Source organism: Epinephelus fuscoguttatus, linkage group LG18, assembly GCF_011397635.1.
Source record: "Epinephelus fuscoguttatus linkage group LG18, E.fuscoguttatus.final_Chr_v1".
Classification (NCBI taxonomy): domain Eukaryota; kingdom Metazoa; phylum Chordata; class Actinopteri; order Perciformes; family Serranidae; genus Epinephelus; species Epinephelus fuscoguttatus.
Window position 1 is genome coordinate 32,429,319 of NC_064769.1, and position 12,188 is coordinate 32,441,506.

The window sequence follows — 12,188 nt, forward strand, 5'->3', positions numbered from 1 at the left end:
TGAAAACTCCAGTTACAAAATGCATTTATAAGAATTCTGAGATAATTCAACTAGCGAGTGAAGTTTGTGTGCATCTTGATATAACTGAAAGAAACTATGGGCCCAGAACTGCCTCATTAGTATAAAGAATTATGAAATAACGCAGGTTAAAATTGATAAAGTGCAAAATATATTTAGTCAACCAAACTTTTACTCAGCTTTTCAAACCATATCACCAACTTCTACAACTTTTTGGTGACCAAGGATAAACAACTGTATATAGTTCATAGGACAGCCTTATCCATGATCAGTTTCTCAATATATTTAAATCTGTGAATACATGTATTTTAAGAAACAAAAGCATTCATTAAGGTGTCTTTTTTATACTCCAGAGAAACTTTTTTTTATGCTCCCTGCACGAATTTAAACATCTTAATTCCTCCGCGCTGGTGATAGCCATGGCTTTACGTCCGTTTCTGTACACATGCCCGTCCCATTCTCGTCAATGCAATATGTCAAGAATGCAGTGAGGGTATTTCTTCCACTTTGGCTATCTACTTGGACTTAATGATAAACTGAATAGCTTTTGTTGTTCGTAGGTGAAAGGTCAAGGTCACCGTGGCCTCCTCTGTCTCATTCTTGTGATTGCGATATCTCAAGATCACCTTAAAGGACTTTTTTTTTTTTTCCAAAATTGGCACCAACGCTTACTTGGACCCAATGATGAAGTGATTAGATTTCAGTGGTCAAAGGTTAAGGTCACTGTGACTTCGTCCGTCTCAAAGGTCAAGATCACTGTGACCCTGACTTTCTCATTCATTTGAACGTGATATCTCTTGTGTGAATTTCTTCAAATCTGACACAAACGTCCACTTAAACTCAACAATGACTGATTTTTATGGTCAAAGGTCAAGGTCACTGTGACCTCAAAACAAGCTTTTAGCCCTAATTCAAAAATTCATTCACTAATTGTGACAAAATTTCATACAAATGTCTAATAAGATAAAATTATGAAGTGATGACATTTTATATTTCCAAAAGATCAAAGGTCAACCTCACTGTGACATCATAGTGTTCTGCATAAACACTTTTCTGGCCATTATTTAGCGTCTTAGCTCAGGAACAGAAAGGGAGACATTTAGACAGATACTGAATTGGTGACACTAATCTTGTGTGTCCACTTTCAAACTGTGCTGATTGTATAGATCCTCTGTGCTGCCAGGGGAAAATGTGTGTGAAGCATCTGTGTTCTAACAGACATGGATGTGCACTGTAAGTGCAGTTAGACTGGTGCATGGAACTGCAAGGTGTAATTCTCATTTACTCTGCTTCTTGTCTCCTCAGGTGCGTTCATTGTCTGCTGGACCCCCGGCCTGGTCATCCTCCTCCTCGACGTCTTCTGTGCCAGCTGCAATGTCCTCACCTACGAAAAGTTCTTCCTGCTCCTCGCTGAGTTCAACTCAGCCATGAATCCCATCATCTACTCCTACCGCGACAAGGAGATGAGCGCCACCTTCAGGCAGATCCTGTGCTGTCAGCGGCAGGAGAACGTCAACGGGACGACAGCGGAGGGGTCTGACCGGTCCGCGTCGTCCATCAACCACACAGTGCTGAGCGGCGGTATGCACCACCACCACAACGAACACTCGGTGGTATAGAGCAGGGCTGGAGATCATGGAAACTAATCCAACTGCTTGAGGGGGTTAATCTGTTTTGGAGACTGAAAGAAGGTAAACGGCAGCACGGGAAGGTCGAGAAAGACTGCGAACATGATGCGAACTTGAGACAGTCACGTGATAAATTGGAGAGTGAAGATTAGGTAGATGGGGTGGAGCTGATGAGGCGCTGAATGAGATCACAATGAAGAAGAGAAAGGCAACTATGAAGAAAGATGACAAGAGACTTTACCGCTGTGGGAGTCTGATCTTTGAGGACTCTGATAGGCTGTTAGTGTTTTTGTTTAGTTGTTTATTATTTTCTATTTGTGTTGTTATGGACAACGCTGATATGAACTATTTAAAAGTAATCTGTGAAATGAAGGTAATGCCAGTACTCCAGTCTACTCTAACTCTGTATCCTGTAGTCGTGGGTTTCAGACTTTTCCCCCTTGACCCCCATTCTTTAGAAAGGTCTCATTACATCATACACTTATTGCATACAGATATGACATCAGAGTTTCCTTCACATCCATTTGAGAACCCATTTTGGGTCTGAATCCAAATTTAAAACACATTTTTTTCATTATTGTTTGGGAGTAAAGACAGTAATTCAAATGCAGTTTTGTGCTCATAACATGTAACTGAATGTTATTTCCAGCAGCCTTTCTTAATAGCATTTGCATCTATTTCCAGGGTTTAGCGACTTACCAAAAACATTGTTGTACCTATTATATTTAAGTTACCAGAGCCACTATACATTTCACATTCATCTTTTAACGACACGTGACCTGACAGCCTTAATCCTCTTGGGACTCATTATTCTACTTATCTTATTCTCGTAGTTAAAAGCATTCGTAAATCTACTTCCTTCTTTTCATCCAACCCAAATACATGAAGGGTCCAAGATCAGTTGTTTATTCCCTCTAAGGAATTAGAGACGAGTTATTCCAGGGATCTTACCAAAAACGGGAGGAGGATGTTTTGTGGTTTTGGAGCAGGCTCTGTGCCACAGTGTTATGTGGAGACAAGGTGAAGGTCGTTTCTGGTGAGCGTTCACAGACTTCAGATCATGACATGAAATGTGCTGAGCTGTCGGACTCTCGTGGCTTTATCAAGCGGCTCTGTGTCCGTGAGGCTGACTGAGGAAGAAGAGGAGGGGGGGGTGAGTGAATGTGAAAGTATAATCAGTGTTGATGTGAATTTGAGAGAGGTGACTAGGTGGGTCATTCCATCTTTTCAGTATGAACATGAAGATATAATGTAGTTCACAAATTCAGTTGGGGCTGCAAACACTGACCTTCAAATTGCCTTGCAGTCTGTCGAATAGTTATATTTCAGTCGGGACCAAAGAGGTGGACTGATCCATAGACTAGTAACATTGCCAATACAAATCCAGTTTGTTACTGGTCAGCAGTGAAAAATTGTGTCAGAGTTAAGAGAAGTTCAGAGTTCAAGAAAATCCGTTCAGTCCCAAGTGTTCCAATATTTTTGTCCAAAATGTGACTTTGGCCCTGCCTACTAAATTTAACTCATGAGTTCCATTTCCAGCTGGTGTGGCTGTTAGCAGGCCATTAAATGGTCATAATCAGGGGTTATAAGCATCACAGGTATGAGTTAAAAGGGGCCTCCCATGCCTACTATCAATTCAGGAGGCCACTACGTTTATTGTCAGGTGATGAACTCTTGGCGGCTGTATTAATTATGATGAGGAAGTCAGGTGATGTAGCGTAAAGACAGAGAAAGTTGGCGTCTGGCAAGAAGAAGTCCAAAAATTCAAAGCTGACTTATTTACCAGAGGTGGTTGTGTTCCTAAAGCTAATCACATTCTTGTTGCGAGTACACTTAATAAAAGGGAAAGCAAAACCTAATGAAACTCCATTTGTTTCATAACGTTGGATATTAATGGGCTAAAAACAGCCTTTGAACCCAACAGTAGGTGTGGCAGGCCCATTCTAACACACATCCATGAGGTTACAGACAATAGATAACGGCCATTTAATGGACTGATAACATCTGAATTGGCTGCCATTTCAAATTAGCTTTGAATATTGTAATGATATGGTCTTAAAACCCAACAACCTTAAAGTCCAGTGTGCATCTTTTATGGCTGTATTTAAGAAAAAATTACCATTTTAGAACATGCTCATTGACCTTCTGTGATATACTCATAAAGTTCACTCCTACAGCACCTCAGTCTGACTCAGGTCTGCTTGGCATCACAAACACTCTAAGAGGAGTAGAAAATATCCTTCATATTTACCAGAAACTGAATGTTATGTCCACAGTAACAGTATCATTGGTGATATGAAGTAAAACCGGAGTCCACTGAAAATCTATGATGTTTTAGTAAGTCATAATATGAGATGGTTGGGGTTATGATTATTTTGTAACCAGTCTTTACTTGCAAATGCTGCAAAACTTCGGACACGTCATAGCTTTAAAGCTTCCCAGCTGATTAAGTTGGCACATATTACAGACTGGACTCATGTCCTGGTCTCATGTGAAACTTGGTGACAGGCATATCATGGGGTTTCTGATGTCGATGAACATTAAGGATTTTTGGAAGGCCATTCTTTTTGAAGGGGAACTGACAACAATGACGTAACACAGTTTACTCTTCAGGGGAGACACTACAGGTGAAAACTTCAAAAGCAGTAAGAAAAACAGACACACAGCTCACCTTGACGTCTTAGCTTGTCCCTTGTGGTACAAACAGGTAAATGTTCACCACAACATGAAAACGCCCACCTGTACAATTGTAAGATTTCTTAAAGAAATACGCAATCCAAAAATCCTGGCACCAGATTTCCACATTCAGTGACTACCTTGAGAACAGTTAAATGCAAATCTGGACAACAGGACACCTGAGGAGCTCTAATGATCTTCACGGCGAAGAAAGCGAGAACGACAGACGGGATGCTGCAGGCATTTATAAAGGGGGACAGGCTGGCCCGTGCAACTCACGTGGAGCTTCCATAATCTGTCATGCCTGAAGGCACCTCCCATAGTGAGATACCTCACTCGGTTATCAGAGAACCGGGGTTATCTTGGTAACCCAAAGTTTTACCCTATTCATCTGTAGTGTCTTACTTTTGGTCTAAAAATGTAGGCTATGGAATTTTACAATATATATCTTTAAACCTTATAACTTACAAGCCAAAAATCTCCGCTTAAATAGCACTTAAATAGCACCAAGCTATCCAGATTTAATCTTGTACTCTGAAGGTTTTCACAGAGGGGTCTGTTCACAAAATCAAACAAGAATTTTAAACCATGTTTAGATTTCTGTTCTGGAAATGTATGCAGATAAGCACATATTTAATTTGATAACGAATCTTTTGCATATTTATATAACATCTCACAGAACTTGTACTATGTGAAATATTAGTTTTAATGTTATTAATCTCCTGGGGAAGTTTCATTTTGATATCTATTAGTTAAGACCTGTAATGTCTCCCCTTCTGATAATACTACAAAGTCAAACAGAGTTGAGCCACTGCAGTGTTGAGTGGCGATATCTCATTTCCACAAGTGCACTCCCCACCCTCTGCTATTAACTTGAGACTCGACTGAAAGTCAGCCTGGCTCCGATGCTATGACGTACATCATTAAAAAGCACCAGCTGAACGTTGTGTCGTGACTTGAATCAAAACACATTCGGGCCAAAATACATAGACAAAGCTCCAAACAGCTGACAGAAACGTGAGAGCCGCGGCCAAAAACACAGTCAAATGTTTTCCAGGAAGCAAGATGTTTGTCAGGGATTTAGGCTGCAGTGAAATGAAGTCAGCTGGTATTTTTGCCTGTCAAAGTTGGCCAAGATGTCGCCCTGTTATGAGGCAGTGTAGGTTTTTTTTAATCTCTAGTTTGGATTTTCTTTTCAGCGTACCCTAGCTGTTGAGCGTTCAGAGTGGGTTTCTTATCGTCTTCGTCCCCAGCTACATTTTCCTTATTGTTTTTGGCCTTTAAATCTCCAGTCTTCCTCCTAACTTAATTCCTCAAGTTTCATCTTCGAGTTTATCCACCCTTCACTTCTGTTAACTTCACAACAGGCCTCACAACACTTCCACTGGCCAAACCTTGTCTCTCTACGGCTCTGGACCCAACCCTCCATACCCGACATTCACTGTAACCATTTCTCTTACACAGTATTGATTCAGGTTATATAGCAAACCAACTAAACTGTCTGTCTCTGTTTGTCTCTGTTTACCACCAGTGTGTCACTCTTTGTACACCATTGTAAGTATATGTGTACAGTATGTGTGTATATAAAAATATATTATTCAAAGTTAATCACCAAAGGGAAAGTGTTTTTTGTGTTTGTAAATTTAAGTGTGTTATAATCTGTCCAAATGTACTGTAGGATTTTGTTTATTTTGTTTTTATGTCGTGAGCTCTTTTATATTGTGATCCTAATTGATGAGTTTCCTGTAGACACTATTACAGTTATTAACTTGTTTGTGACCCAGAACTAGATATCTATGTGTGCGGTGCCTTCCAGTCCTCGTCCTGTAAAGAGTAAACCTAACACCAGGTTGTAACGCAGTGTTTTACCACCCTCTCTGGTTGAAAATGTGCCTTGTTGCACCTGTAGCCACACCCAGCAGTGATGTCACAGTGTCTTGGAGTTTACTGTGACATCACTGCGGCAAAGTGAGAAGCTTAACCAATGGAGACGGGTGAAAACGAGATCATCAGGTGGTGTTTTCCTTCTCTTTAAGTGTGTGTGTTGCTAACACCGTCGTTTTATAATTGCCTTAAAGTACAACAAGAATTATTGTCAGTGTTAGAGCAATATTTCACGTTTGCAGAAAGTTTGATGCTTGATTTTTGTTAATAACAGCACATCCTCAAAAACTGCTAAATGAAGTCAAACTCATAAATACAGATTGTATATTTTGATTCTGTTTGTTGTATGAGTTTGTAAAAATATAAAACTCTTGTTCCAAATGAAATTATTTGATCAGTAATTCAAGTTTTTGGGCTGGGGACGAAACAAGTTCAAATCATCTGATTGGGGGCAGGAATTGAAATTTAAATGTAATCTATTTTTAATTTGTCTTTTTGTTTAACAAGGAGACAAAATTCATTCTTATGGGCAACACACACTCATTTTCAACACATTTCCCATATTAGCACGGCTATTGTACTCTGACTACTACTTCATTTGTCTGTACAACCCCATCACCAGAAAAATGTTGGTATTGTATGTTTCTGCAAATGTGTTAAATTGGCATGTTAACTTGAAACTGTGGTTCGGCTTAGGCACAAAAACCACTTGTGGTGGTTCGGAAAAGATCACGTTTTGGCTTAAAATACAGGGTTTACAATCCTAAAAACACAGTAATGTCTAGGTAAAAAAAAACAACTGCTTTTCATGGCAGTATCTATGGTGGAAAAAAAAGGAACCGGTGACTAAATAAATACCCAAGTTTGGTGCCGTAAAAGCCACTGGAAACCTAGCAAAGACTCAATAAAAGACAACCGGTTTCGTTGGTTTCAAACAGTGGTTTGCCATAGTTAGATACCGAGGCCAAAAGCCACCTTTCGTGGTGGTATGATTCGTCACTGGGCAGCATCAGTTTGTTACGCAGATGGATGGAACTTCTCGTGGTGTTACGATATGCTGCTAGCTGGCCAGATGACACCTGTCGCAGCAGTATAATATGCCACAGGACAGCGTTAGTTTGACACGCTGACGAAATATAAGGACCTGGAAATTCCCTATAGGGAAGGGGTGGGGTGGTAGATGGGTCCAACAAATCCTGGACTTTCACCTGGGAGCCCGGTGTTCGCTTCCTGTATGAATGTAGAGCCAAACCATGATGTATTTCTTTATATCTAACCACGTGCTTTGGTTGATGCCCTGATGTTGTTAGCAACGTCCCGAAACATCAACAGCAGACGCAGGAGGACACCTAGCGCATAATATATGGATGTAAAAGTCCAATGACAAAATGGTGATATGTGACGACTTGGGATGAGAACGTGTTGGCTTGGCAGGTGTTTCTCGCCAGGGTGTCACCCAGTCTACCATTCCCTTCACCTCCCAGTGAAAGTCAGCCATGTACTATGTCACTTCAAAAATATTGTTATATTAAGTATCAAAATTGCAGATGTAGCATGTTTGCCTTTTGCAGAAATGTACAATGCCAACATTTTCTTTCTGCGACTGGTCTGACTGGTGCATCCAGTGTTTGCTATGGCCAGTGTGTGTTGCCTTAACAAATGTAATTTTAATGCCAAAAACCATTCATCCCATGTGTATGCTTACACAGAATGATGATATGTACATTATCAGGAGCAATGACTGATCTTCCAAACTGCAGGTCTGAAACATTTTGTTCTTCCAAAGTCAAACATTGCTTTAAAGTGTTTTTGAACATTTGTCACCAAGCCTCAGATTTAACAAACCATGTACCAGTAGTTTGTAGAAACTAAGTTTGACACAGGCGTTAATGTGATTTCCATACTCTCTATACTGTACGGGCCAATATCAATGAATGTCCACCCTGAGTCATAGTGTTGATATCCAGCAACAATAAAAACATGAGAAAAGTCTGAATTATTGTGTTTTTTATGTGAAATTAGACACAAATATTGTGAAAATGGAGTTTAGAAAGACCCTGATTTTGAATGTTTGTTGAATGTCTTATTTTATTCTACGTTTGGCCTTGCTATCATCGCTCCTGTCTGATATCAAATTGTTTTTTGATTTTTCTGACATCCAAAAAGTAAGTAACAGGCAAACGGGGGAACACACAGGGTCACAGACAGACACAGACTGATAATGTTTGCTTCATGACATGCAGGTTTTTATGGGCTAGACCTAATAATCGTTCGACCTTGAGGCTGTTCACACATGTTAGACAGCCTTGACTGTCAGCGGTGTGTATTCTCAGTTTTGTTTTGCGTGGCTGTGTGTTTAGAGGTGAGACAGTGCTCAGGGAATCAGCTCCCATGACTTAAATGTGTCTGTCTCGCTTGATAAAGTTGTCAGAGAATATTAGTTTACATTAAATCTTTGTTAATCATAGATGAACGATGGTCCGAACACCCCCACAGGCCTCAGAGCTAAGTCATGTTGTATCACCAGACACATTATTATATGAATATCACCTGACAACATTCTGGAGTGAAACAAGGATGGCTTTGGAGTTTGGGAGAATAGACTGGATTATTATAGTTGGGGGTTATGGTTAGCATGGACAGCAAAAAGGAAAGTGAATATATTCCGAGCTGTGATGAGAAACTCAGTCCTGTTTTTCTGCCCGTGGCCCAAACTGTTTAAAGCTGCAGTGCTGAAATATTTATTGAACAACGGATTAAAATGCCATCTTTCGGCTTATTGCTTTGGTTTTCATGGCCCGCACTTTTACTGTTTTGGTCCACTCTCATGCTCTCCATGCAAGCTGCATCAGGCATTGTTTTGAAGTAAAAAGACCCCAATAAACTTGCTAAATGCTACCAGCACATGGTGGAGCCTTTGGTGCCAGATATTCCTCCTCAGTCGATGAAGACAAGACCAGAGCTAAAAGGGAGAGTGAATATCTGATTTACATGAGAGTCCAAATGAATATCAACGCTGCTCCATGTCTGCTGAATGTATAAATAGGCAACTTTTTGCCATAAGGATCAGAAACAATCCGTTATTACAGCTTTCATACATTGTGTGTGGTTAAAAACATCTCTGCAAAATTCTATCACAGAGACCGTAGATCTACTGTACAGAAGTGAAGCTAAAATATCACAGATAGGGCCACTGCCATCTTGCTCTGGTGACCCTGTGCTGAGCCAGGTGCTGTGTCTCAAATCGTATAATTCTGTACTTACACTTAATATTTTGAGTGCATAAGTGCGTTCACACTGAGAAGTATGGAAAAATGCAGTGCACTATGAGTACCCGGATGGTGCACTCAAAACAGTCAAGAAGTTGAGTGTGGAACTATGGACACTTCTCGCACTCAGTGGTCGCCATCTTGGCTACGTATTGTAGCGGAAGGGGAGGGACCACTTTTACAACTGGAAATGGCGACCGTGAACCTTGCTGCATTGTACAAACACGTGTTTTGTGCACTAAGCACCACTATACTGTTATCGGTTATAAGCCAGCAGTATGTTTATTGGGTTAATTTAGCAATCTGTAATGATTTGGTACCGCAAACGATAACGCAAATGCTAATGCTAGTTTGCTAACTAGCTAATTTGTGGTCGTCATTTCCTGTGAGTGCACAATGGCAGTGTTTGGTTTGAGACAGCACTACCCTGTTGAAATTTGCGCACTACGCCAATGAGTACACAGTGCACATAGTATACTACATGGAAGTGTACTGACGGAAGTATGTGATTTGATGCCCATCCAACCAATCGCGAGCGGTACCACTGAATGGGAGCCCACTGATTGGCTCACACAGTGTCAATCATGTTGTAAAATCCTCGTTTTATAGCATTAAATAACTAATGAGGGGGTTAAGGAGGTTATTGTATTGTCAATTGTACATAAGGCTCTTAATTCAAACATGTTGTATGTTTCTCACTCTGCCCTGATCACGTGCGTATTCCATCTTGCAGATGAGTAGCATTAATTTCTGAGGATGTGCAAAACAAACGCTCCAAATGGACGCAGAATACGTGAAGCAGCCATCAAGCGCACAAGAACGCGTAATTAGAGCAAGCATATCTGATGCCGTACTGGTAGTTAAGTGCCTAGACCTAACAATGGTTTATTTTACTGATACTTCCTTTGCCGTGACATTTTGTTGTGTAGTAACAACTATCTTTGTGCCTGTGGATATTCTCATTTATCCAGGTCATAGTTATCTCTCAAGGCAATTGAACGCAACTGGACTTAGTTTTGTCTTAGAAGACATTTCATCTCTTATCCAAGAGGCTTCATCATTTCATGCTTCTTTGACTTGGCTTGAACAAGTCTGACAAATTGGTGTGGAATACCCAGGTATTTAACCTCTGAGGAGGCTTTCACAAGGCCACTGATGTCATTGGTGCGTTAATGCTCCAAGGTGTGTCAACAATGGTCATTGAAACTCTGGCTGCAGTGGTGGTCGTTGGAGTTGTTAGAGTCACATGAGGCCATTTGTGAACGACCATTGTTTTTAGAGGTTAAGCTGTTAAATCTCCTGGACCTGGATGAAAGGACAGCATTATAGGTGGGAGATTACAGGTGGGAGGTGGTGTCGCAGACCTCCTCCTCTATTGAGAGATTTTTCCAATTTCACATAGATGAATTCTTTTTCTCCTCTTTCAGACCATCTGTCTTCCCCATCCAAAATGTGCAACTATCTTTCTTTTAACACATTTACAGGCATTCAAAGACAAAGTGTTGATCTAATAAAAGGACGAGAAATTAGCCATCTTTATTCCATCTATATATAGACCAGATGTACACAGTTACCAAATATATGCTGATGATATGATGATGTTTTTGTGATAAATGTCACCCTTAATCCCTGGTGCTCTTGAATTGCTCTTCACTGTGAAAGTAAAACAAAAAAGAAAACAGATGGACACTTTCAAACTGAATGTTTGGAAGTAATGACTTTACATTGCAGAATATGGACCGTGACCTCAAGCAGACACTGCATGCAGCACTACTATACAAGTGTGGTATGTGTGTTTGTTTAACATTATTGTGAGAGCGGTCAGGGTCACTATGTGTCGTGTGTGACATGAATTAAGCAGCAGTCCTAGCAACGGCGGCCAAATGTTTTTATAGGGAAGAATGTTCTGTGTGTGTGTGTGTGTGTGTGTGTGTGTAATGCACGCTCTGCTATGTTTGTTGTTCCACAGCTTTGGAGTGCTAGCCTCCAGTTGACTGATATATGTCTCCATACTTCCTGTTGCTCCCTGAATGAGCCAATCAGAGCCCGTGCGGCCACACAGGACGTTCCTCTGTGCCGTCGCTGATTGAGGGGGATGTCACATCTTCGTCACAATGTCAATACAGACACTTTCCGCGGTTCCCAGCATGATTTGCTGACTGACAGATGCGTCCCCTCGGTCAAGTATCCTAGTGCGTGTGTGGCAGATAGCTGAGAGCTAATGATTTGAATGGACAGAATCAGCATTCCCGTTGCCAGAAGCATTTATGATGCATGGAAAAGTCAACAAGACTTAAAAGCTGAGCTGCTAACACACCAAAACAGTCTGGAATCGCTGTGTTTCTGTTGAAACTTTCAGAAAATTTCAATGCATGAATCACATCCAGCCTCCTTTTGAAGCCTCGTCAAATTTCTTTGCTGCAAAGGTGAACGGAGCCAAAGGAGATTATCATGACAAAACAGGAAGTGATTCTTCATGGCAGTATAAATCTCAAACATTAAGAGCTGCTTGGCTGAAGTTGGCAGGAAGGGTAGAGAGTCCATTCAGATAAACCTCATGTTTGGAAAAGAGACAGTCAGCTAAATACTGTGAATGAGTGTTCCTTCCCAGTATCTGCAGCTGGCTTTTTGATACATGTTAGCTAAAACCTTTCAGAGATGGAGCAACTGGAAACAGGGAGAAGGAACTGACTGAAACTACAGATAAGAAAGG

At 40.8% G+C, this 12,188-nt stretch overlaps 1 protein-coding gene across 1 annotated transcript in view; it reads left to right on the forward strand.

Moving 5' to 3' along the window:
* Positions 1-8,190, forward strand: part of lpar1 (lysophosphatidic acid receptor 1) — a 59,081-nt gene extending 50,891 nt beyond the window's left edge. The window contains exon 3 of the mRNA XM_049603657.1: positions 1,324-8,190. Within this exon, the coding sequence (XP_049459614.1) occupies positions 1,324-1,637 (314 nt within the window). The 3' untranslated portion in view covers positions 1,638-8,190. The remainder of the gene's footprint in view (positions 1-1,323) is intronic.
* Positions 8,191-12,188: the final 3,998 nt, after the last annotated feature.